Raw genomic sequence first — 21,603 nt, 5'->3', positions numbered from 1 at the left:
TCGGTTTGAAATTCTGAGCTGAGAGCAACATTTCAGCAGAGAATTGCTCCTTGAGGAACTGAAAAAAGTGCTTTCAAGCAATCAGGTTTTTCATGAAGAAAAGAATAGGAGGTGGTGGGATTCTCTTGGTTTGGTCTTCCTTATCTCTTGCGAGCAAAGAAGTATTTCTTGTCCTCTGCTCAGTTTCATGGTAATCAATCTAAAAGACAGTTCAGATCTGATACAGTTTAATGTAGAGGTACACCCCTCCTCCAGTAGTCAAGAAAGACTGTTTACTCAAAACCCTGACATCAGAGGTTACTTCCTTCAAAATGATCTCTGTCCCTAAAGTGGAAATAATAGAGGAGACTCGCTAAGAAGTTTCACAGGAACACTGGGATGATTAACGAGTGATAAAGACAACTCCCAAATTACCTGAAAAAAAGGAAGGTCTCATGAAAGGTAAGGCTATATTTTGTAACCCCCTGGCCTGACAGGTTCCTACAAATGAAGCCAAGTTGGTAGACATGACCCCTCTCTGTGGGTTGGGCAGCTTGGCACAGAGAAAGCCTGCATAGGTCACAAGCTGTACCTCAAATATTGCAACACAGAGCAGGTAGGGAACAGGAGGCAAAGATGAACTGGTGATAAGGAACAGGAGGAGTACTGATGATTCCAGGTAATGCGGCCCCACAGCTGGGTAGAGACAGGTTTGGAGATTAGTAGTAGTGGTCCAAAGTTACACTTCTGAAACTTTCAAAATACAAATAACTCCAATAGTATTTAAAGAGTTCTAGACTATGCAAAAAGGTGGAAGGCTCCCCAAATCATTTAATATGACAAAATAATCCACAATGCCCAATATGTGCAGAATGGCACAGCCAATCACTAAACATCCTATGCCAAATTCACTTGTTAATATAAATACAAAAATCCAAAATAAAATATTAGCAAAAAGAAGTCAGTAGTACATTCAAAGAACAATACACTATGACCAAAGAAGATTTATTCCCAGAATACGGAGAGGATCATTATTGGAAAAGCTATTAATAGGTTAAAAGAGAGAAACCATGTGGTTACTTTTATAATTGGAACTATTAATACATTTAATATACTCTGTTAACTTGAAATCTTAGTGAGCTAGGACTTCATCTGACAGAAACTCCTTAGTTTAATAGGGTTTATAAGAAACCACTACACTCAGTAGTAAAACAATTAAGCAATTTCTAGTAAAGTTAAGAACAATACAAGGATGTCTGGTCTTGTAGCTATTACTGAGCCTTAAATATTCAAGAGATTCTAGACAATGCAGAAGAAGACAAGAAAAAAAAAGAGCTATAAATGCCAGAAAGTGGAACAAATGATGCAACTGCCAGTAAATCTGAGACTCAGCTAATCAAATATGAAACTGTTTGAAAATAATAGAAAGGCAACACACAAAAACTGATCATTTTCTATCTATCTTCAAGAACAAGTATGGTAGCCTAAATAATGACTCCCATCCCCCACCAGCATGTCTACATCCTAGTCCCTGGAACCTGTATGTTACCTTACACGGCAGAAACACTTTGCAGAGGTGACTAAGACAGTGAGATTATCCTGAATTGTCCAGATGGGCTCAATGTGATTACAAAGATCCTTATAAGAGGGCAACAAGAAGAGTTAGAGAGAAGATTCAAGAATGGAAGTGAGGTTAAACTGATGAACTTTAAATATGGAGGATGGAGCCACAAGCCAAGGAGTACAGGCAGGATCTAGAAACTGGAAAGGGCATGGAAATAGATTCTCCCTTAGATCCCCCCCATCCCTGAAGAAACACAGGCCTGCTGACACCTTGATTTCAGCTTAGTGAAACACTTCACACTTCTGACCTCCAGAACTATAAGACACTAAATTCATGTTGCTTTTTGTTTTTGTTTTGTTTTGTTTTGTTTTTTGAGACAGTATCTTGCTCTGTCACCCAGGCTGGAGCACAGTGGCCTGATCATGGCTCCCTGCAGCCTCGACCTCCTGAGCTCAAGTGATTTCCCTGCCTCAGTCTCTCGAGTAGCTGGGACCACAGGCACAGGCCACCATGTCCGGCTTATTTTTCATTTATTTTAATTTTTTTGTAGAGACAGCATCTCTATGTTGCCCAGGCTGGGTTCAAACTGCTGGGCTCCCACCTCGGCCTCCCAAAGTGCTGGATTACAAATGTCAGCCACTGCACCCAACCCTCATGTTATTTTCTGCCACTAAATTTGCAGTAACTTGTCATACCAGCAATAGAAAACTAATACAAGTAGCAGAATATAATACAAAAATAAACAGATCCCTATTCATGAGATGGGATATCAAAGCAAACTTCAAATACCTAGAAATAAACCTGACTAGAAATGTCCAAAACTTACACAAAGATTTTAAAGAAAAAAAAAATTTTTTTTTTGATATGTAGTCTCTCTGTCACCCAGGCTGGAGTGCAATGGCGCAATCTCGGCTCACTGCAACCTCCGCCTTCTGAGTTCAAGCAATTCTCCTGCCTCAGCCTCCCGAGTAGCTGGGACTACAGGCATGTACCACCATGCCTGGCTAATTTTTGTATTTTTAGTAGAGACAGGGTTTCATCATGTTGGCCAGGCTGGTCTCAAACTCCTGACCACAAGTGATCCGCCCACCTTGGCCTCCCAAAGTGCTGGAATTACAGGTGTGAGCCACCACCCCTGGCTGCTACAATTATTTTCTTATTTCATAGGACTATTTTATACTGGTTGAAAAAGCTTTTACAGACCAACATAGATATTAAATTTTAATTGTATACTATAAGACAAAAATATAAGCAAAATGGAGACATTCCTAAAATTTCTTCATGGTCAGTATATAACAAACACTTCTCAATCACTTCTCAATTAAGAGTTATTGGTGTCTATATTTTTCCACACAATAGCATCCTATGAGATATCTATCAGAGTTTGGTGAGGCAGTATTTCTTCAAAATGTGCTCCTTTTTTTTTCCCAAAACTTTCTTACCATCCACCGACACCCATTCTGATGCTGAAAGTTGCTCTTATACTTGGCTGTTCTGTTCCCATTGTGCTTTACATATTATAACACTGTGTCTCAATGTTAAATCATAACGTAGTTTTTGGAAAAAGTTTTAGTAGGCAATTGATCTCAAGACGTAAATGGCACCACTAATGTCCATAACTAAATAGAAGTGACAGCACTATAAGCAACCATGACCAATATGATGCATAGATGGACAATGACAATTATGTTCTTGGCAGCCACCTGACTGTATAACAATTGTAGGATTTCATAGACATCAAAATGTGAAAAAAAAAAAGCCTCTGAGAATCAATAAAACATAACATATACAAGTATATTAACAGTATCATTGACTGTAATAACTAAAACTTGAAAGGGAAAAAAATACCCAAATAACCTTCTACAGAGAATAAGTGAATAAATTAGTATACCTTCATATGATGGAATACTGTGCTTCCCTCAGAGAGAATTAGATGACGTTATATGAATTGATATGGAAGTATGTCTACAGGATATTGTAAGGCCAAAAGTCAAAGAATAAAATAAAACAGCAAAATGAAGAATAATATATACACAATTATTTCATTTTTAAAAATTACACACACACATATGCTTAAGTAACCTAACAGTAGTGGTGAGTCTGCAGCTCCTTCTGCTCACAGGAAATGTCTCACTGGCTCACAGTTCAGTTCCACCCGGGTCAGGGAGTGACATTCTCCCTCTAGGTTCCCTTCCCTCCATTCAAGGGGCTTTACAGCTTGAGCCACAGGCAGGTTGAACCCATGATGCATTCAATGAGGAGAAAAGGATCCCCGGTAGAGCTCATCCCAAGTCCCTCCCTAGTGCTCTCAGATCCTTTGCTATGAAAGATACATGCCACGGTCTCTCATACAAATCTTCCTTCTCTTATACATTTTTAGTGATTACTCTGTGTTCTCTCTTTTGTCCACCCACTGGGCCAATCTAATCTAGAATCCTGAAGTTGAAAAACCAGAACTGCAAGAATGCCTCAAAAAAGAGAAAATGAAGCTCTTGACTAAACTTTGTTTCTGCTTCATTAGTATGGGCAAACAATTCTGGGCAAAATCAATCACTATTTCCTCTCTGGTCCTGTAGTATCCTGCAAATACCTCAATTCTGCTTTATGTATTGTGTTATTGATCTTTGTCTATCACCCCCATTGAACTGACAGCTCCTTGAAGAGAGAGACATCTTCTTTTTTTTTTTTTTTTTTTTTTTTTTTGTGGACTTACGTTTTTATTTCTCTTGAGTAAATGCCTAGGATTGGAATCACTGGGTAGTAGGATAGGTGAAACAGCTAGAGCTTTTTGTACTGTTTTACCTGCCCACCATCAATACATGGGAGGTTGTGTTGCTCTGCATTCTTACCAACAATCAGTTGTTTGCAGTCTTGTATATTTTAGTCATCTTAATGGGTATGTAGTTTGTGCTTTTAATTTATATTTCTCATTTTGGTTTTAGTTTGTATTTCTATGATGATATTAATACTGACCACTTTGAATTTTCATGCACTTAGCCATTTGTTTATCTTCCTTTGTCAAATGTCTTTTTCAAGTTCTTCATCCATTTTAAAGATTGGATTTTGTTTTTATTGAGTTGTAGGAGTTCTTTTAGTGTTTGTTTTTTGTATCATATATTCTGCTTTTAAGTCTTTTCTCAGTAGTTTTTCTGGGTTGTGAAGATCTTTTTAATGCATTTTTCTAGAAACTTTATCAATTTATCATTTAACTTTTGTTTAGGTCTGTGATTTATTTTGAGCTATACTATATGGAGGGAAGTAGAGATCAAGTTTCTTCTTTCTTTTTTTTTTGCGTATGGATATCCTGTTGTTCTAAAACCTACTTTGGAAAACACCTTTTCCATTGAGTTGCTTTGTCACCTTTATTGAATAGTTGACCTAAGAAGTCTACTTCTGGAGTCTGCATTCTGTTTCATTAATCTATTTGACTATCCTTATGTCAATACCATATTGTCTTTTTTTTTTTTTTTTTTTTTTTTTTTTGAGACAGAGTCTCACTCTGTCTCCCAGGCTGGAGTGCTTAAGCTTGGCTCACTGCAGCCTCTGCCTCCCAGGTTCAAGCCATTCTCCCACCTCAGCCTCCCCAGTAGCTGAGATTACAGGCACCTGCCACCGCACCTGGCTACTCTTTTATTTTTAGTAGAGACAGGGTTTACCATGTTGGCCAGGCTGGTCTTGAACCCTTGACCTCAGGTGATCTACCCGCCTCAGCTTCCCAGAGTGCTGGGATTGTAGGCATGAGGCACTGCGCCTGGCCTATATTGTCTTGATTACTGTAGTTTCGGATTTCCCAACCTTGGCACTAGTGACATTTTGGGCCACATTGTTGTGAGGCTGTCTTATGCATTGTCAGATATTTAATAGTATCTTTGATTTCTACCTGCTAGATGCCAGTAACGTTTTTCCAGTTGTGACAACCAAAATCGTATCCAGATATTGCCAAATGCCCGCTGAGGGACATAATTGGCCCCAGCTGAGAACCATTGAATGGCTTTTTAGTAAATCCTGATGTTAATGTAAATTCTCCATCTTTGTTGTTTTCCCAAGATTTTAGATCTTTTGTGTTTCAATTATGAATTTTAGAATAGGCTTGCTTATTATTATAAAAAGGAGTATGATTATACTGAGACTGTAATTGGGGTTGTGTTGAATTTGTAGATCACTTTGGAGACATTTTAACAGTCTTGAAACGTCCAGTCATGAACATGGCACATCTCTCCATTTATTTAGGTCATCTTTAATTTTTCTCAGCAACATTTTGCAGTTTTGGTAGAGGTCTTGTATATCCTTTGTTAACTTTATTACTAAGCATTTTATGTTGTATGATGCAAAAATAAATGGAATTGTTTTTTAGTTTTGTTTTCCAGTTGTTCGTTGCTAGTACTTAGATACACAGTAAAATTTTGTATGTTAACTTTGTGTCATAACGCCTAGCTAAACACACCTATTAATCATAATCATTTAATTCTTCTGCATTTTTCTACATTAATAGTTATGTTGCACACAAATAGGTACAGTTTTACTTTCTTTCCAATTTTTATACCTTCATTACTATTATTGTACTATCCCAAACCTTCAGTAACATGTTGAGTAGAACTGCTGCAAGTAGACATCCTTGCCCTCGTTAAATGTGAGGTGGGGGAAATGTTCAGTGCTTCAAAACTTAGGTTAACTGTAGGTTTTTTAATAGGTGTCCAGAAGACTGAGTAAATTATTTTCTTAATTTGCTGAAAGTATTTTGTTTTTGTTGTAAATGAGTATTCAAGTTAGTAAAATCTTTAGCATCTATTGAGATAATCATATGGTTTTTCTTTTTTATTTTCTGAATATGGTAAATTATGTTGATTACAACTTTTTTTGTTGTAAAATATAAGATTTACCATTTTAACAATTTTTAAGTGTAAAATTTAGTGGCATTTAGTACTTTCACGTTATTGTGCAGTCATTGCCACCATCCACATCCAGAACTTACTTCATCAGCACAAACTGAAAGTACCCATTAAACAAGAACTCCTTGTTGCTTGGGTTGCTTCTACCTTTTAGCCATTATAAATAATGCTGCTATGAATATGAATGTACATCTTCTTAATCTTTACACTCTCGGTGTCTAGGGCAGTGATTTAAACAATCACAGCAGTTGTGATTGTTTAAATGCAGACAATCAGCAATAAGGGGAAAGCTAAGCAAATGGTATTTCATTGACCCAGTGGAATATAAGTACTCTGAATAAGACATGGTTTCTGCCCATAACATGCATTTCATTTAGGAGAGAAGTTATGGCCTATATAAGTATAGTTTTAAAAACAAGGGAGCATATAATAAATACCAGAAAGCAAATTGTAAGTATTGGTTAACATTTGATAGACATTCATCATGTGTCAGGTATTGTGCTGTTTCTCCATATGCTTTAACTCATTTGATCTTCACAACAAGCCCACGATGTGGATCCTGTCAACTGGGACACACAGAGGTGAAATAACTTGTTCAAAGTTACAGAGACAGTAAATGGCAGATCTGGGATTTGAATTTGGATCATCTGACTCAAGAGGAACTGTGCCAAACTACTTCCTGTGCCAAGCTACTTATGAGCTTTCGTCATAAAAGGAGAACAGAAAACATTACAAACTTTAAATTACTGTAAGGTTGGGTGCAGTAGCTCACGCCTGTAATCCCAAAACCTTGGGCAGCCAAGGTAGAAGGATTGCTTGAGCCCAGGAGTTTGAGAGCAGCTTTGGCAACATAGCAAGACCTGCCCCCCTCACCACAACCCATCTCTACAAAAAATAAAAAAGTTAGCTGAGCATGGTGGCGGGAGCATGTAGTACCAGCTACTTGAAAAGCTGAGGCGGAAAGATTGCTTGAGCCCAGGAAGTCAAAGCTGCAGTGAGATGTGGTCCTGCCACTGTCCTCCAGGCTGGGTGACAAAGCGAGACCTCGCCTCTAAAAAACGCACACACACACACACACACAAACATGTTAAATAGAAAAGTAAATATGAAATTCCAGCAAAATTATCTCTCAATCTCCCACAAGTCCTTGTGAAGAGCAAGGGGGGCTAGAAGGGATGTGTGAAATAGAAAAGAGGGAAGCAAGGTGGCCCAGAGTAAGCTAGGTTCACTCCCAACAAGAGAAACTCCACTCTATGAAAAAGAAAAGAAGAAAAGAAAAGAGACCTGATGTATAGTCAGAGCGCTGACTACAAGGAAAGGATTAAAAGTCCATGAGTTGTCAGGTAGTGGTAAGAAAAAGGCATTGCTTCTGGGAAAGAAACAGATAAAAGGGAAAGAATGGGTGTCCTTTGGAGACTAAGCAGTGGTGGGCAACAGAAGAGAGAGGGAAATGCAAGATCCTACAAAGCAAAAGAGAACCTAAACTGAGAATACATGGTTCATGTCCAGCCTTATCAAAAAACAAAACAAAACTTTTAAAGAAACTGCATTTCACTCAGTGACAGAAGAGGGCACTCTTAACCTAGAAATCTTGTTAACCATCCTAAACCAGCAATTCTGTCCCTGGAATTAATGGACAAAAGCAGTTTGTATTTCATATACACACACACACACACACACACACATATTATACATGTATGTATATTTAATATACATATATAAAATAAAAACAATGCAGCTTGTAAAAAGCTCTACATTTTTTTAAACCCACAAACTGGGGTGGTGGGGGAGTCCTATACATTAGTAAACTGAAATAAGTATTCTCAAGCATTTGGGGGTATGAAGAAAACTCTTTAAGTCAGAAATTTTAAAACTTTTTTTTTTCTTTTTTGAGATGAAGTCTCATTCTGTCACCCAGGCTGGAGTGCAGTGGCACGATCTCTGCTCGCTGGTCTCATTCTGTCACCCAGGCTGGAGTGCAGTGGCACGATCTCTGCTCACTGCAGCCTCTGCCCACTGAACCCTCCTGGGTTCAAGTGACTCTTCTGCCTCAACTTCCTGAGTGGCTGGGATTACAGGCGCCCGCCACCAAGCCTGGCTAATTTTTGTATCTTTAGTAGAGACCGGGTTTCACCATTTTGGCCAGGCTGGTCTTGAACTCCTGACCTCAAGTGATCTGCTCGCCTCGGCCTCCCAAAGTGCTGGGATTACAGGCGTGAGTCACTGAACCAGGCCTAGAAAATTTAAAACTTAAAACATAAATGGACAAAAAACTAAGGAGGAAATGAAACAGGTGACTGAGCTTAGGAAAAAAAAATGAAAATACAAAATCCCATTAGAAATATTAAAGACTAAATTCCATGGTACCTAAAGAAGGGTAGATGTAATTGAAGAAATACAGGAAAACAACTGAAAATAATTAAAATGAGATCAAAAAGAAGTTAAAAGGGTCAAAAATAAAGTGAATGAAGCAGAATACAGGCAAAGATCCAACATACGTATAATTAAATTATCTGAAGAAGATAAACAAGCATGAAACAGAATTAGTGTTTAAAACTATAATTCAAGATAACTTTACAAGAATAAAGAGGCCTCAGTAGAAATACTAAAGGGATACACTGGGTACCTGTGAAATCTGACCGCAAAATGGGGTGACAATCAACCCCAAAAATATACTCAAGTAAAACTATGAGATTTTAAAGATAAAGAAAGAAATCCTCAGGGTCTTCACTCAAAGAAATAAACAAATAAGATACAAAGGCAAAAGAATCGGGCTGCATCAGGCATCTCAAAAGCTACATAGAAAGCAAGGCAACAAAAGAACTGACTATTTTTAAGAAACTCAAATCAAGAAAGTGTGAATTAAGATTTTTATATCTAGCCAAGCTGCCTTTCAAGTATCAAGGCTATAGAGAAACGATTCTACATATCCAAGAACTCAAGGAACACTGTGCTGTTAAGGAATCTACTGGAAAATGAGCTTCATCCAAGAGATAAACTGGGGAAACTTCAGTAAAAGGATTGGTGATAAGCATTTGCTATATTCAACTGTAGCTCTAAGATAAAAATAAAGATGGGGCAAGGCAGAAGAATGATATATAAATGCTGTATGCTTTCATAAAGTAGAAATAATGCAACTGAAAAACTAAGAGGAAAAGGGACACAGAAAAAGGAAAATAGAATAAATCAGTTGTGTCAATAGTTGAATGTCATAAAGGCAATACATGAATTAAAGCATGCCATTAAAAACTGTCAAACCAGGCCAGGTGCAGTGGCTCAGACCTGTAATCCCAGCACTTTGGGAGGCCAAGGTAGGAGGATTACTTAAGGCCAGGAGTTCAGTTCTAGCCTGGGCAATATAGGGAAAACTTGTCTCTACTAAAATAAAAAATGAAAATAACAAAATTAGCCAAGTAGAATTCAAATCGAAAAGCATTAAATATGACAAAGGACAATTTTTAATGCTAAAAGCCACAAGTCAGAGGTTGCAGCAAGCTGAGATTGTGCCACTGCACTCCAGCCTGGGTGACAGAGCAAGATTCCATCTTAACAAAAAAAAAAAAAGAAAGAAAGAAAACAGAAATTAATGATATAGAGCAAGAATCAAGAAGTTTTATCTATAAAGGGTCAGATAAGTAAATATTTTAAGCTTTCCAGGCTGACAATTCTGCCTTTGTTCCAATAAAACTATTTATGAAAACAGGTGACAGGCCAGATTTGTTCTGCAAGTCATAGTTTGTTAATCCCTGATATTGTGAGAGAGAAAAAAAATAGTAGATCCAATTAATAAACCAAAATCTTAGAAAAACTAATAAAATAAATAAACCACTTAGCTAATTTAACCTAGACAGGGGGCAGAAAATAAAGGGAGAAATCATCACTGAGACAGAAGAAAATTCAGAAAGTTAAACAAAACTACTTTGCAGATCAGTGCACAAATAAATTTTAAAACTTAGATGAAATAGGTAATTCCTTGGAAAATCTGGTTTACCAAAATTGACTCCATTAGACAGAAAAAGCTTAAACCGGCCAATTTCCATAGAAAAAATTGAGAATGTCATCAAGGAATAACCCCACAGAAAAGCCCCATACCCAGATCATTTCATAGAATTTGATGGATTCTACCAAACCATCTAAAATCAGATAGTCCAAATGCTATGTGAATTGTCCCAGGCATAAATAATGAAGAAAACTTTACAAATTCTTTTTATGAAGAAAGGAAAATACCAATGCTTAAACCTGATAAAAATAGTGGAAAAAAAATAGAGAAAAGTGTCGACCGACATCACTTATAAATATTGGTGCAAAAATGCAAAAGAAAATATTAGTGAACAGAATCTAACACCACATAAGACAATACTCAATGACCAAGTGGGATATATTACAGGAAGGGGTAGGACTGCAAGAAAGGGAAAAATTTGAAATTATACCAAATTTAAAAATTATAAGTAAAGAAAAGTTTTTAAAATATCTTGTAGTTAGCTTTCCTTTGCATGGTACTAAGGAATATTTTAGACTAAAATGTATGTGATCCTTTCTCTGATTTCAGCCTAGGAGAGAACAGTTTTGGAGTCTGTCTGTACGCATGATTAGAAAATGAAGGTCCTAAAAAGAATGAGATAAATCTATTGCCTTCAGAGCCACTTAGAACCCATTTAGTGGAAGGCTCCAATTCTAAACAACTTATTCATCTTTATGAGTAAAGGTAATGGATATGGTCCCACTAAGCTGGATCTACAAGGTCACTATGTTATCTGTTAAAAGAGCAAACATTTACTCTCTCCATACTTGGCATATTCAGATGATTGTATATTCCATGTAAAATATATGCCAATTTCTGGCTTCACCAACTGCAAGTATGGGTTTCTTAGGCTAATGGTTTGTAAGAAAAGGAGGGAGACTTCAGGCACAACTCTTCAACCACAGAATGCTGTTATAATATTTATCATTCTGTGGAAAAATATCAGAAACGTTACATGATTTATTGTCTTTATTATCTTTTGTTCCGACTTTAATTTTGTGAAAAGCAATCCGTTACGAGGAAGTTTTATAAAGTCCACATAGATCTCAAATTATGCATGCTGTTCAAAACCTGCAGCAGAAAGCCACCTTCAAAGCGATGGTTTTCTATCAGGGCTTTACTCCCCGGTAAGAGTGCTCTGTTCCTTCTCCTTGTAGGATTTTTTTAGATTTACCAACATTATTTTGGGAATATCTAAATGCATGCAATCTTCTGCTAAAAGGAACTGAAAAAAAGCATTCTTTTGTACATAAATAATAATGGTTTTTAAATCTCTAATTAGAAGTAGCCTATATAGACAGTTGGCTTTGCAAGCTAAATATTGTCAAAAAGAATAGCTATAAATCAACTATACTGAAAGCAAAGTTACTATTGTATAACTGCTCTATAAATAGTGGTATCATCTTAGTTATCCTGGATTTACATTTGGGGAGCAGTTTATCTTAAAGAGGGCAACAGGATAAAGCTGGGAACTTTACTGTTATTTTATTGAAATTTATTGAATTTTTTATTTGAAATTTTTCTTTAGACAAATTTGGTATTGGTTAGAACAACTGTGAAATTTTTCAAGCTAAACGCTGTGACTATATTATATGGAGAGGAATTCTGAGGGTTCAATCACCCATTCATTGGCAGAGCAGATTCAAACAATTCCCTTGGCTCAGCTCCCTAGGCTCAACCTTCCAACAGACGAGGGCAGCCTTCAATTCAAGCACAAGTCCTTGTTATTCGATTGGCAGCACAGAACAATTGCTCCGTGGGTACTTATAAGAGAAAACAGTTGCTAGCTCAATGACACCAAACATTCATCAAATCTCAGTTGAGGGAAACAATATTTAGAAAACAATGCTTGAAAGAAATGGACTCCAGTCATACCTCCAAATAATCTAAATAACCTAATCCTACCCCTGAATCAAGCCAGATCAGCAAACAGTAGGCATTTCTAATGCATCTTTTCTGCCACTCTACACTGAATTGTGCTTTTCTGTGTTCAGGGGCAATATAAAAAAAATAGCCTTATAAAATCCTCATAAAATGCTGCCCAGACACTGTCCTATTTATGAGACCCCCTGGAATCAGAAATTCCTGATTCTTAATGTTGAAAAAGAATTGTACTTCTGAAAAACACTGCTTAGTTGTAACATTATGGACAATGCCATGGTTCCCTTTCTGGCTGGATGGGAAAACTTAAACCTAAATTTGTGAGGCACTAATGAACAAGTAAATAGGTTATAAGGGCATGAATTATTCTTAACCTTATTCCTACATTTTTTATGTCTCTGTTTTTGTTTTCTTTCTTCTTTAGCCTAGACATCTAACCTATTATCTTTTATTTTATATACCCATGCAGGTCACTTAAAGTCTTTCCCAGAAATAAAACAGAATATAAATACTCTTTTGTTTTAAAAAATTCTACGTTTAATAACAATGTAATGAATCACAATGGAAAAGATCAATAGATTTCACTGTATGGCAATCTAAAACTTTTATATGTCAAAAACATCATAAACAAAATTGAAAGAAACCATAAAACAGAAGAAAGACAACATAAATAATAACCAAAGAAGTCATGCTCTTAGTATATGAATAAACTATCTATGTCCATAAGAACATGAAATTTGATCAATAAATAAAATAATGATGGTAAATCAACCAAGAAATTTGGACAAATTGTTCCTTCAAAACAAATGAATTTGAAGGAACCTAAAAGTAATTTAAATTGCTTTCCTAACATAGACTCCTACAACTATAATGGACCTTTCCTGTTCAAGATAATTACAGAGATCAGTGACGTTGCTTGAGTGTATCAAAGGTTGCTATTTACCTGTCTTTCCAATTCCATAAAGGAAAAGACAATTTTGGCTTCTCCTTATTCCCCATATGTTAATCCTCAAGGAAAGAACAGTATATACGTAATCTAACTGGTAGGAGACTGCCATTCCTTGAGTCACATTTCCAAGTAATAAGTTCACATATTACCGGTCGCCACCCAAACAAAATGCAGACTTGCTCTCTGGTACCCGCCTGTGCACAGGTACAAGGGGCACTCTGGGTATCTCCGGTCTTCAAGAGGTAAGTAACCAGTGTCTGCCACCACCCTTTCCTCTGCTTTTCAGCCTGAGACTGGGCGGGTAAGCCAGGCAAGGCTCCCTTCCAGAGCCACCTGCCCATATTTCCATGGGGAAAGTAAGTAGGAAGTTCTACTTGGCCACAACAGCTAAACCTCATCCTTCAATATAGCTTTTACCTGAAATTCAGTGTTGGAGAGAGAGTTCCTGGAAACTCGCCCAGGTCAATAAAGTTGATATTTGTCATTTATCTATCTGTTTGTCCTGTGCAATCTCATATGGAAAGGAGAGGTAAGATTCAGTATCTCCCTGCAAAAGGCAGATATACTCATTGGGGTCTTGAGTATAAAGATAAGAGCTGCCACAGGGGAGTAAGGCACCATGAGGGAAGATGAGAGCTCCTGATCTCTGCAACTGGAATTCAGGAACAGATGAGGTAGGTAGATATCTGATTACCAGGAAAACTTTGCAAATCAGACAAAGCTCTAAGACACGGGGTTTTTAGGCAGGAGCAGATGGAATTATTTTAGCTTCCACTTTTTACTTTTACTCTTTCTTTTCTTATTATGTCTCTGCCTGCAAGAGCTTTGACATTGCCCAGAAGTAGCTAAGGTTTATGTGGTTAGAGCAATGAGACTCAAATTGTAGACTGACAATATCAGCAAGGCCTGAAAGCTTGCTAGAAATGAAAATTTGCTCCCCTCCCCAAAGGCCTACTGAATCAGAACCTTTGGGATGCGGCCCAGGAACCTGTGTTTTCATAAGCTCTCCAGGTAATTGCTGTATTTGCTAAAGTTTAATATGCACAGAGGGAGCAATAGTGGGAGGTTTTAAAGAGTATTTTGGGGAGCTAGATATTAGTAGACAACACTAGATTAGCTTGCCAAAATTCCATTTCTCTTTATATCATTTGGAATTTCATACAGGGCTAAGGAGAGAACTGCAGGAAGATTGGATCCATGGCTTCTCCACAGGCTGGTTCACTCCCACACCAAGGTCTTTTAAATGGCCCTGGATGATCTGTTTCACAGAGACTCAGACTGGGGATTCTAGATGAGAAATTGTTTGGGAGTTAAAGTAGAAAAAAAGTCCAGTGGAATTATTACAAACTCAAATGCTAAAAAGAAATAACAAAAAGTGTATACCTAGAACTCTGTTCCTAGAAATGAGATTTTGCCCATCTCTGAAAAAAGAATGAAATCAGTTTCCAAAACAGGTTTTGTTCTCACAGATAGGATAAGATTTAGGGAGAAAGGATAAGATTAGGGAGAGTGAAATCAAGTGGAGGAAATAACACTAAGAAGAAAATTTGAAATCATATTGGCTCAGTTAGAAAAATATGACAAGGAAAAGTTTTAAATAAGGGAACGAGAATAGGCATTAATGAGAACTCTTCGTTTCTTCCTTAATAACTGGAACTGTGATACTCCAAAGCTAAAGAAATGTGAACATGTTTAAAAAGAGAATGATCAGTGTAGAATTCTTCAAGCATCACTAAGTGAGTTTCAAGGTGGCATTGTTTTTGTAGATGAGGCAACAGGTATTGCACAGGCTATAAGGACATCTGCCTGAGAAATAGAGCTGTATTAAACACGGTCCAGGAAGAACGACAATTGATCAAGCCCAGGATTGAGTTTAGGCTGAACTGAATAGTGAAAATGAAAGTGGGAAGAAAGTATTTTTTTTTTTTTTTTTTTTTTGAGACAGAGTCTTGCTCTGTCGCCCAGGCTGGAGTGCAGTGGCGCAATCTCGGCTCACTGCAAGCTCCGCCCCCTCCCCGGTTCACGCCATTCTCCTGCCTCAGCCTCCCTAGACTACAGGCGCCCGCCACCACGCCCCGCTAATTTTTTTGTATTTTAGTAGAGACCGGGTTTCACCATGTTCGCCAAGACGGTCTCAATCTCCTGACCTCGTGATCCACCCGCCTCGGCCTCCCAAAGTGCTGGGATTACAGGCGTGAGCCACCATGCCCGGCCGAAGAAGGTATTTTAACACTGGATGTTTTCCGCAGGTCCAGAGCTCTGTGACATCATTCTTTCTCTACAGAGACCTCAGAGGCAGATTCCAAAGTAATGTGAGGAGAACAAAAAATCTAAGTCTGAAAACAAAAAGCAAATATAGAGAAGGAAAATACTAAGACCTAGCAAAAGGTATGAGTCCTACCTGGCAATAAAGAAGGAACAGAAGCAACTTAGATGGAAGGGTAAAGGCTTAGAGCTGAGCTGAGCAGGACCTGCTAAGTAAGAATGTTCTCAGAGGGACCTTGAACATTGCAGGCTTATCTCTGATACAGAAACGGAAGCGGGAACAAGAAGTGTTTCAATTCCCATCGAAGAAGCACCGACTACTTAAGTCTTGGAAATTCAATTCCAAGAAGGTAGGGCTTGGGCGAAATGCCACTAGTCCAGGGGATTTCCTGGACCTCATCAGACCAGTGAAAGTTCAGGTTCTGGAAACCCAACAGCAGCTCACAGATCAGCTGAGGGTAATTCCCCATGGGAGACAAAAGGGAAAATCTCCTAACCAGGAAGTAGGACTCACAGGCAGACATTCAATAATAGGCCCCTGTGGAGTCCAGAACTAAAACAATTTAGGGAATCTTTCTGGGTTTACAGAAATTCAGAGAAAAGAGTGAGAAATGGAGACAGGAAAGGAAGCATGCAAGACAATGTATCTCACTTGAAGAGTTTCCTAAGATAAATATGGGGTGTGCTGCCCAGAAAGAAGGGAGGCTCTTTCACTAAACAGATAAACATCTTCAGCAATGGTGAAGCTTGGGTAGAAACAGGGCTCACGGGAGCAATGAAAATGGAAAGGTTCTAAATCCCTGGAATGGGCATCAAGAAAGACCCAGAGCCGGCCGGGCGCGGTGGCTCAAGCCTGTAATCCCAACACTTTGGGAGGCCAAGATGGGCGGATCAGGAGGTCAGGAGATCGAGACCATCCTGGCTAACATGGTGAAACCCCGTCTCTACTAAAAAAAATACAAAAAACTAGCCGGGCAAGGTGGCGGGCACCTGTAGATCCAGCTACTCGGGAGGCTGAGGCAGGAGAATGGCGTAAACCTGGGAGGCGGAGCTTGCAGTGAGCTGAGATCTGGCCACTGCGCTCCAGCCTGGGCGACAGAGCGAGACTCCGTCTCAAAAAAAAAAAAAAAAAGACCCAGAGCCACCACTGCAAATGTCTAAAATTTTCAAGGAGAGTACAAAATGAATCCAACTACCCTGATAAGAAGACATTTCCCAATCTACGTTTAAATTGACACCTGGTAAACTCCAGACTACTTGGTAACCTACAGAGGGTGAACTATGGCATGCTACATTATACTTACTACTAGTAATTTAGGGAGGCAAAGGAGAAGATAACAACAGGCTTCTTTCTGAACTTAACACCACGGGCCTCTCATTTATTATACTCATGCTAGAGTTTAGACTTCATCTCTCACTACTGTCCCCAGCTCTCTGCTCCAGCCATACTGGTTTCCATGACATTCCTAGAATATGCCAAGGATGTGCCTGCTTCAAAACCTTGGCATTTGCCAGTCCCCTGTACACCAAAGGAGTAGCATCTATTACAAAACAAGATTCCTAGGTTTCAACAGCTAGAACACACTCTCCATTCAGCAGGACACTCTGGCTGAGATTCAGCAGAAAAGATGTAGGACAGAAAAAAATTGGAGACTTCATGCCTTTACATATTAGTTTATTTTACAAGGAGAGGTGGATTTTATTTATTCTTTATTTCTTTACCTGAGGCAATCTTGCTCTGTTGCCCAAGCTGAAGTGCAGTGGCGCAATCTCAGCTCACTGCAGCCTCAACCTCCCAGGCTCAAGAGATCCTTCCACCTCAGCCTCCCAAGTAGCTGGGACCACAGGTGTGTGCCACCACACCCAGCTAATTTTTGTATTGTTTATAGAGACAGGGTTTCACTATGTTTCCCAGGCTGGTCTCAAACTCCTGAACTCAAGCAATCCACCTGCCTCAGCCTCCCATGGCGCTGGAATTACAGACGTGAGCTACTGTACCCAGCCAGATTTTATTTATAGATTTTTATTTCTCTAAGAATTTAATAATTGGAGGGAATTCATATTCAATTTGCGAGCATTACTATGCAGCTGAAAATGTGTTGGGGGTAGGTTTATGTTGTCATGAGGTGCTCCTTGTGCCAACTCTGCTGATACAGACAGGACAAGGTGCCAGGCTCAATCTGATATGAAAAATAGGATAAAAACTGAAGCCGGACACGGTGGCTCACTCCCAAAGTAATCCCAGCACTTTGGGAGGCTGAATTGGGAGACCTCACCTGAGGTCAGGAGTTCGAGACCAGCCTGGCCAACATGGTGAAACCATGTATCTACTAAAAATACAAAAATTAGCTGGGCATGGTGGTATGCGCCTGTAGTCCCAGCTACTCAGGAGGCTGAAGCAGGAGGATCACTTAAGCCCAGGAGGTGGAGGTTGCAGGGTCGCACCACTGCACTCCAGCTTGGGTGATAGAGTGAGACTCCATCTCAAAAAAAAAAAAAAAAAGTTTCAGCCTCAGGTGCTACGTGGCCCTCATGAGAGTCTAACACATTTCAGAATCTTTTTTTTTTTTTTTTTTTGAGATGGAGTTTTGCTCTTGTTGCCCAAGTTGGAGTGCAGTGGTGCGATCTCAGCTCACTGCAACCTCCGCCTCCCGGGTTCAAGTGATTCTTCTGCCTCAGTCTCCCAAGTATCTGGGGTTACAGGCACACACCACCACACCTGGCTAATTTTTTGTATTTTTAGTAGAATCAGGGTTTCATCATGTTAGCCAGCCTAGTCTCGAACTCCCGACCTCAGGTGATCCACCCACCTCGGCCTCCCAAAGGCTGGGATTACAATCGTGAGCTACCACACCCGGCCCAGAGTCTTCTAAATGCAAAGGCCAAACTGCCCACCCTGACCCACAAAAGCAGTGGTGAATATCACAGAGAGGCCTCAGGGAGGTAGTAGCAGGACCTACCCTCTTCTGCTGTTTTCCTTCAAAGGGGCAGCCTCTTCTGGTTGCCCATAAATTTGTCTGATAAACCCACAGGATTAAAGAACAAAAGAAATAGTAGTGATGGCTGCACTACAGCCATCCCACTAGGGGGAGCTGTGGAGTTAATACAGTTGGCACCTAGGTGGCTTCCTCAAAAGACTGCAAGGGAAGAATTTCTAAGCAGCCTGACCTTAATCAGGCCTCTGTTCTCTATGTCAAGTTAATGTGCTTATACATGGCCCAGTCCTGAGGCCATTTTGCCTGACACAGTGGGACCCACATTTCTGGTCTCCCAGAAGTTGGTTCTAGTTGCCGATAATGATACCCTTAGGGTTCAGTAGTCTTAAATTTGGGGTGAGAGACAAAATGCTTTACAAAATTCTCAATTTAGGACTCCCAGGGAGCTCTGAATAAATCAGTCCACCCTTGGTCTGTGCCCTCTACGAGCCAGTACCCTGCAGGGAAGGGGATAAGTGGTAAGGTTCAGGCATCCTCAGCCCCAGACACAGCTAACAAAGTTTCTTAGACCTGGAACCCCTGTCTCTTGACTCCCAGACTAGCACTTTTATGCCCCCCCCACACACTGCATAGCTCAATTCACATAGGCAATTTGTCCTGAGGCACAAGAAACATCTACACTCACCTGCTGGGGGAGTTGCTATTGTTATTTGCACCGAGTGCGCCTTAGGAGATCTCAGCAGGGTCACGTTCACCGTATAATCAGTCGAAGGGTACAGATCCAAACACACTACAGGCGCTCGCTCCCACGTTGTGAAGTTAAACGATGTTGCGTGACAAAAGTTATCCAGATACCACCTCTGACCCAGAACGGTAAACTGCCATGAGATTAAAAGAAAGTGTTGCATTAAATTTTCCGTTGGCTAACAGGTGCCTAGACTATTAGCAAAGAGGAGTTAAAGCAAGAAAGTTCCTTTTATTTATCCTTGCCTACTTATAATTATTTTTAAGACAGTAGCAAGCTAACCTGAAGAAGGACTTTACAAAGCTACCTTACCTGTCCTCACAATCAGGTATAGGACCAAGCTTAAAATGCATTAACTACATCTCAGATGAAGAAAATGTTAGTCTATTCTAAAATAATCCCTTGATTATCACCCAAATGAAAGAGATTACATTGGAGCTAATGGGCAAAATTATTTTTTTTTCTCCTTCCCTTCTGAATAGTTCTCTCTCTCTCTCTCTCTCTCTCTCTCTCTCTCTTTTCTGAGACAGGGGCTGGTTCTGTCACCCAGGCTGGAGTGCAGTGGCACAATCTTAGTTCACAGCAATCTCAAACTTCTGGACTGAAATGATCCTCAGCTTCCCAAGTAGTTGGAACTACAGGCACGTGCCACCACACCTGGGTAATTATTGGATAATTATTTTTACAATTTATTTGTAGAGACAGAATCTTACTTTGTTGCCCAGGCTGGTCTCGAACTCTTGGCCTCAAGCAATCCTCCCACCTCAGCCTCCCAAAGTGCTGAGAATACAGGTGTGAGCCACTGCATCCAGCCAAAACTCTTTTAATTTCTTTTCATTGTAAGAAATCCATGGACAAGCCTCATAGAACAGAGTACTTAAACTAGGTGGGTTTCTTAACCCTGCCCATGGAGGGGAAAAAAACCAAAAACGTAGGGGACCACCCCAGATTATGCATTCAAAGCAAATGCCATGGTACTTCACTGGATCCTTCCTATTAGACCTCTGGTAAAAGGGCTTTTGATCCGTGGAGTCACATCACACAAATCATCCTCTACACACTGCCAGCTCCAGCAGGGAGTTATAGGGAAAAACTTTTGTGAAGGTCCCATAAGTAATATGATCAACCCTTGATCAGTTAGTGTGCATTAGCTGGTGGAGACATATGCTCAGTGTTGCCACTGATGCTAGCACCATTGTCTATACCACCCTCAATCCCTCCTTATTCCCATCACTCACTCACTCTTCTCTATCAATTTCCACAGTCATCCAAGACCCTGACACGTGGTTCATAAGGATTCTTCTCTCTCAAACTCTTTGAATTCTCTTGGATAACTTAAAAGTCCTTCCAGATAAACCATCAAATATTGGCCTCAGAGTTCTTAGAGCTCAATGCTATGAACTCGCTTCACTCCACCTCTGCCACCCACATCCATGGCCACAACCTAGACTGTGCTATCGTCGGAGCTGCTCCCCCACGGTCTGGCAGCCCCTATTCTTCTGAACCACTTACTAGCGAGGCATGATGTGTTCATGCATGTTTAGGCAATATGTCTATTCTCTTTAGCAAAACACTTTTAAATATTAACTTTTTTCCAGTCAATTTAAGAGTGTTTCACATGTCACACAAATTAACCTTTATCTAACTTTTTTTTTTTTTTTTTTTTTTTTTTTTGAGACAGAGTCTCGCTCTGTCACTCAGGCTGGAGTGCAGTGGCACGATCTTGGCTCACTGCAAGCTCCACCTCCCAAGTTCAAGCCATTCTCCTGCCTCAGCCTCCTGAGTAGCTGGGACTACAGGTACCTGCCACCACGCCTGGCTAATTTTTTGTATTTTTAGTAGAGATGGGGTTTCACTGTGTTACCCAGGATGGTCTCCATCTCCTGACCTCATGATCCACCTGCCTCAGCCTCCCAAGGTGCTGGGATTACAGGCGTGAGCCACCGCGCCCGGTCAATTCCTACTTATTTTCTACGACTCAGTATAACAGTCTTTGCTTCTGGTTAAAAAAATTGTACCTGGGCCTGGCAAGTGGCTCACATCTGTAATCCCAGCACTTTGGGAGGCCAAGGCGGCTGGATCACTTGAGGTCAGGAGTTCGAGACCAGCCTAGCCAACATGACAAAACCCCATCTCTACTAAAACTACAAACACTAGCTGGGCATGGTGGCGCATGCCTGGAATTCCAGCTACTAGGGAGGCTGAGGCAGGAGAATTGCTTGAACCTGGGAGAGGGATGCTGCAGTGAGCCAAGATCACACCACTGCACTTCAGCCTGGGTGACAGAGCAAGACTCCATCTCAAAAAAAACAAAAAAATTGTACCTGGACACACACACACTTACAAATAAAATCTCTCTTTTTATACTTATTTA

The 21,603-nt window shown here is 39.8% G+C and overlaps 1 protein-coding gene across 6 annotated transcripts in view; it reads right to left on the bottom strand.

The window, feature by feature from the left end:
• SUSD1 (sushi domain containing 1) overlaps window positions 1-21,603 on the bottom strand; it is a 136,038-nt gene that overhangs the window by 40,343 nt on the left and 74,092 nt on the right. For all 6 annotated transcript variants that reach the window (XM_023201849.3, XM_023201859.3, XM_023201842.3 and 3 more), the window contains one exon: window positions 19,170-19,362. In XM_023201849.3, coding sequence (XP_023057617.2) covers window positions 19,170-19,362 — 193 coding nt within the window. The remainder of the gene's footprint in view (window positions 1-19,169; window positions 19,363-21,603) is intronic.

This window comes from Piliocolobus tephrosceles, chromosome 14, assembly GCF_002776525.5.
Source record: "Piliocolobus tephrosceles isolate RC106 chromosome 14, ASM277652v3, whole genome shotgun sequence".
NCBI classification, from domain to species: domain Eukaryota; kingdom Metazoa; phylum Chordata; class Mammalia; order Primates; family Cercopithecidae; genus Piliocolobus; species Piliocolobus tephrosceles.
The sequence above is the reverse complement of the archived record's forward strand: the minus strand, read 5'-3'. Positions and strand labels throughout refer to the sequence as shown.